Genomic DNA, 5,260 nt, shown 5'->3' with positions numbered 1-5,260 from the left:
CGAGTAAAGGAAGTGGGCGACGAATGCAATTTATTGAATGAAATTTATTAATGAATGAACTATTTAAAGAAAAAAAGATTTTTAGTTCAATATAACTAAAACGTTCATTCCTATTCCCATTATTTGAGTTCACGTATACATACTCGAAATTAACAATAATTCAATAAACACAATAAAATGGGAAAATAGTCGAAGATTCAAACAATACTGATGTGGATGAATGTGCAGAGCGTCTGGTTTAAAAACAAAAGGTTCTTGGTTCAATACCCGGCTGGGAAAAAAGGTACAGTTTTATTCAATTTATAGTTGCAATGTTTCATATTAAGTTTGCATTCTTCACAATAGGCTGAGCAATTGGTAGCGTGGGAATGGGAAACAGGCGGAAATAAATGGGTTGAGTAATTAAGATGTGTCCAGTTGAATGCTCCAGAGTGTTCGGAAAAGGGTTTTTTTTTTTCAATAATTTTATCTTTCATTTTCTATGCTCTTTAGTTCATATTTGAAGTTGGAAGTGGACTAATACTATGTATATACAAATTCGTAGCCATAAAGAAATTGTTGAACTCACAACGAGCATACTATTCTTTAGCGCCATTACAACTTCAATATTTTCCAAATTTAGTTCATTTTACTAGTGTTGTAGCTCAAAGTTTTTTGAGTGTAGCCATATAGTGCAAACAAGCTGATAGATCCGCATTATCAGCGTGTCAGCTCCGGTCTTAAATAGTTCAGCGGGTAATCCGTCGGCTCCTGCTGCCTTGTTGTTCTTCAGTCGGGTCACTGCTTCTTGGACCTCATTCTGACTGCGAGGTAAACAGTCTATACCATCATCAGGGATTGGTTCTGCGATATCCTCTTCCCCGCCATTGTAGGACACTAGTAGTTGGGTCAAATGTTCTTTCCATATCCTCAGCATGCTATCTCTGTCAGTTACTAGATTTCCTTCTTTGTCTTTGTAGGAGGATGTGCTGCACCAAAGCCATCGGTTTTAATGTTTAATTCTTTGGTAGAATTTCCGGACTTCATTCTGACTCCTCTACATCTCAATTCGCTCACACTCACGTCTTTCCATTTCCTTTTTCTTTCTGCGGGATAGACGTTTCTCCCTCCTTCTTTTCTTCCGATACCTCTCCATGATCTGGAGCGTTGCTACTGATTGCAGTGTTGCTCTGTATGCCGCGTTCTTGGCTTCAGTAGGATCTAGACACTCTTGGTCGTACCATGGATTTCTTGGGGAAGACTTCCGATACCCATGTACGGATTTCGCTGCATTTTTCATGGATTGACCCCTTATCATTGCTTAAACTTTAATCGGATTGCACTCATTGATATGAGAGAAGTTCCTTAATGGAATGTTCGTGGGGAATTTAGTAGTATTATGTATTACCATCCGCTTGCTTTTATTTGGTAGGGTTTAAACTTAATGAGTTATTGACGGCCCAATTATTAATTAAATTTAAATCATTATTTATATGGGAGATACATGTTTGGATGTCATTCAGTTTAGTACAGGTATACAGTTGAACATCATCAGCATACATTTGGATCTTGCATGTAACAAGTACGTTTGGTATGTCATTAATATATAGGGCATATAGCAAAGGTCCCAGAATGGAACCTGGAGGTACTCCATTTGGAACAATGAGCGTATTCGACCAACTATCGGTACAAAATATAGACTGAGATCTTTGAACAAGGTATGAAGATATCAATTTACAAGCAGTTTGGTAAATAGTGTCAACTGCTATACTGTGATTCAACAGAAGATAAAAAAGAGGACAGATGAACAACTTCGTGCTTTCCTGAATCCAGATTGCCAGTTAGATAAGAGATTTTGATTATGCAGAAATTCTTCAATTTGGTTCGCCATAATTCATTCCAGCGATTTTGATAGGAATGGAGGGAGGGCAATTGGACGGTATTCATTATAAGACTTTCGAGTAGGTATGATTTTTGCAAGTTTCCATTTACGGGAAAAGGTGGATTTGGTAAGAACAGTATTGAAAATATATTTCAAATATGGTAGCAATTTTGTTATGATAATTTTAATAAATCTTGGATTTACTTCGTCAATTCCTGTTGCATTAGATTTAATTGAGAGTATACTATACAGAACTTCAGATTCATCTATACAGCGAAAGGAAACTGGATTTTGTGCAGGTGCTGTACACATATTTTCATGTATCTTTAAATGGAATGTACAGAGCATAGCGACAGTTCGCCTCTTACGTTTGAAACGCTCGTGCAGTTGTGTAGTTCTATAACGTTTCCATCGCCTATATGTGATATTTCTTTCATTAATTGGAGCTTTTATTTGCTGATTTAACCATGCTCATTCTTTATTCTAATGGTCTTCGCAGAAATGCATTGATTTATAAATCTAATTTGATCTTGAAAATATGTTAAATGGTAATCTACGGAAACAAATTGGTATATCAAATTCCATGGAATACTATTAGTATGGCAATCTAGACGATAAAAGTTCAGTTTATGTTTTTAAATCCCGGGATGTAATTTTTTGACTTGTTGGTATATTTGGTAGTCATGCTTTGATAAGCATGACTACCAAAAAGGATTATCAAATCCTGGTACCGCAATCTGGCTATAAAGGGGAACCTTTGATTCACAGTTCACAAAGACATTAGATTAGATATTTATCGAATAGACTCGTCGAATGACGTGTCGAATATACGGTTGGTTGGTAGTAGACCTAGTAATTCCATGGAACCGGAAATTTGATGTTCAACCAATATATTACTGGTTAAATAACCAACAACTATGATGTCTCTACAGCAAATCGATATACGTTCTAAACGCGACATTTGCATGTCAAATGGTGTGCTGGCATTGGGCCTATATATCCAGCCAATAAGCGTTGGTGTGTTACAAGCCCCAGTTAGCAGCTGCGTTCATCGACTCCACTTTTGCAACAAGTCAAAAAGAATCGTAAATTTTTGTTAAAGACTCATGAAAGAAGTTATGCGATGGGGACTGTTTTAATTCAGGGGGAGAAGCAATACAAACGGCATCGTTCGCAATACGAAATGCTTCGTCAACAATATAAACAACGAACTGATTATCTTCAGCGGTACGAACATCGTCAGCAATATGGACAAAATCGTCCGCAACTCGAAAAGCATCGTCAGCAACTCGAAAAGCATCGCCAGCAACACGAAAAGCATTGTCAGCAACAACAATACAAGTATCATCAACAACATAACCACAATTGGCAACCACAAATCGAAAAGCGATCTCAACAACGACATGGTAACCAACAAGGATTCCACTGTAGCCACGTACGACCATCAACACCGAGAAGGCTGTCCGTTTGGCCAAAAACATTTAATAACATTCAGTTGCATCATCATGGCGATTAATGCAACTGAGGGAGAGGTCGTAACAGCCCGATAATTTTAACATGTACATGTTTAACGTCACCAACATTCAATCGTATGCTAAGTAGAGTAAATGTTAATAAAAGCTTGTCAATGTTAATAATACCCATTTCTGTTAAATACATTCACGCTTTATGTTAGCCTTTCGTCGAGTAAAAATGTTACTTTTTTGATATTCTAATATTGCTGTCTCACTCTATTTTACATGGCTTATACTTATTCTCTCTTTTTAATACTCAACATGATAGTGACTTTATGTACTCTTGCTCGAAATCTCAATTGTTATGAATAATTGTTCTTGTGATTTTTTCGAACATTGATTTATTTTTACTCTAGATGATTGAATTGATTTTGTTAACGTCTTAATGGTAAGATACATGTTAAGCTTAAGGATCATTCTTGTCTGACTGTTGAAAAATAAAGTTGCCTAAACAAAAACTCGGTGTTTTGCATAGAAGGCTAAAAAAACATAACTTTATAAAACCCAAAATATTCGCTTAGACTCGGGAAGATTTTAAGACTACCGTGGCTAGCGAAATCCTAGGACGAATACTGTGCAGTATTGCCTTATTCTTGTTTAGCAATAAATTAAAAACGAAACAAGTAAAAGCGTGCTAAGTTCGGCCGGGCCGAATCTACCCTCCACCATAGATCGCATATGTCGAGTTCTTTTCCCGGCATCTCTTCTTAGGCAAAAAAGGATATAAGAAAAGATTTGCTCTGCTATTAGTGCGATATCAGGATATGGTCCGGTTTGGACCACAATTAAAATATATGTTGGAGAACTGTGTAAAATGTTAGCCAATTCGAATAAGAATTGCGCCCTTTGGGGGCTCAAGAAGTAAAATAGAGGGATCGATTTATATGGGATCTGTATCGGGCTATAGACCGATTCAGACCATAATAAACACATATGTTAATGGTCATGAGAGAATCCGTCGTACAAAATTTCAGGCAAATCGGAAAATAATTGCGACTTCTAGAGGCTCAAGAAGTCAAGATCCCAGATCGGTTTATATGGCAGCTATATCAGGTTATGAACCGATTTGAATTTTATTTGACACAGTTGTCAAAGAATAAAATACGTCATGCTAAATTTCAGCCAAATCGGATAGGAATTGCGCCCTCTAGAAGCTGAAGCAGTCAAGTCCCCAAATCTGTTTATATGACAGCTATATCAGGTTATGAACCGATTTCAACCATACTTGGATATCATAACAAAATACTTCGTGCAAAATTTTATTCCAATCGGATAAGAATTCCACCGTCTAGAGGCTCAAGAAGTCAAGACCCAAGATCGGTTTATATGGCAGCTATATCAAAACATGGACCGATATGGCCCATTTACAATACCAACCGACCTATAGAATACCAACCGATAAGAAGTATTTGTGCAAAATTTTAAGCGGCTAGCTTTACTCCTTCGGAAGTTAGAGTGCTTTCGACAGACTGACGGACGGACATGGCTAGATCGACATAAAATGTCGCGACGATGAAGAATATATTTACTTTATGGGGTCTCAGACGAATATTTCGAGTAGTTACAAACAGAATGACGAAATTAGTATACCCCCCATCCGATGGTGGGGGGTATGAAAATTTGGTATCCAAATTTCGGATGGAGTACCTAGGGGGGCCGCGCCACCCTAAAACCTACCAAACATATATTTAAACCAATCGCGACAATATGGGACTCAAATGAAAGGTATTTAGGCTAAGAAAACGTATGTGATATCCGATTGTCGGACCAAGTGTTAGGGGACCACCCCAACCCCCAAAACACCCCTAAATCGGACATATTTACCGACCCCATGGTCGGGACTCAAATGAAAGGTATTTCCGAATAGAATACGAATCTTACATCT

The 5,260-nt window shown here is 37.5% G+C and overlaps 1 protein-coding gene across 1 annotated transcript; it reads left to right on the top strand.

The window, feature by feature from the left end:
* Positions 1-2,984: 2,984 nt before the first annotated feature.
* Positions 2,985-3,377, top strand: LOC131996008 (putative cyclin-dependent serine/threonine-protein kinase DDB_G0272797/DDB_G0274007). Its single transcript, XM_059365416.1, has one exon. The coding sequence runs from the start codon at positions 2,985-2,987 to the stop codon at positions 3,375-3,377; it is 393 nt and encodes a 130-aa protein (XP_059221399.1).
* The last annotated feature ends 1,883 nt before the right edge of the window (positions 3,378-5,260 follow it).

This window comes from Stomoxys calcitrans, chromosome 1 (genome assembly GCF_963082655.1).
Source record: "Stomoxys calcitrans chromosome 1, idStoCalc2.1, whole genome shotgun sequence".
Taxonomy (NCBI): domain Eukaryota; kingdom Metazoa; phylum Arthropoda; class Insecta; order Diptera; family Muscidae; genus Stomoxys; species Stomoxys calcitrans.
This window is presented reverse-complemented; position numbering and strand designations above follow the sequence as displayed.

Excerpts from the sequence above, each read along its gene's own strand:
- LOC131996008 (XM_059365416.1), top strand. The coding sequence starts at position 2,985 with ATGGGGACTGTTTTAATTCAGGGGGAGAAGCAATACAAACGGCATCGT.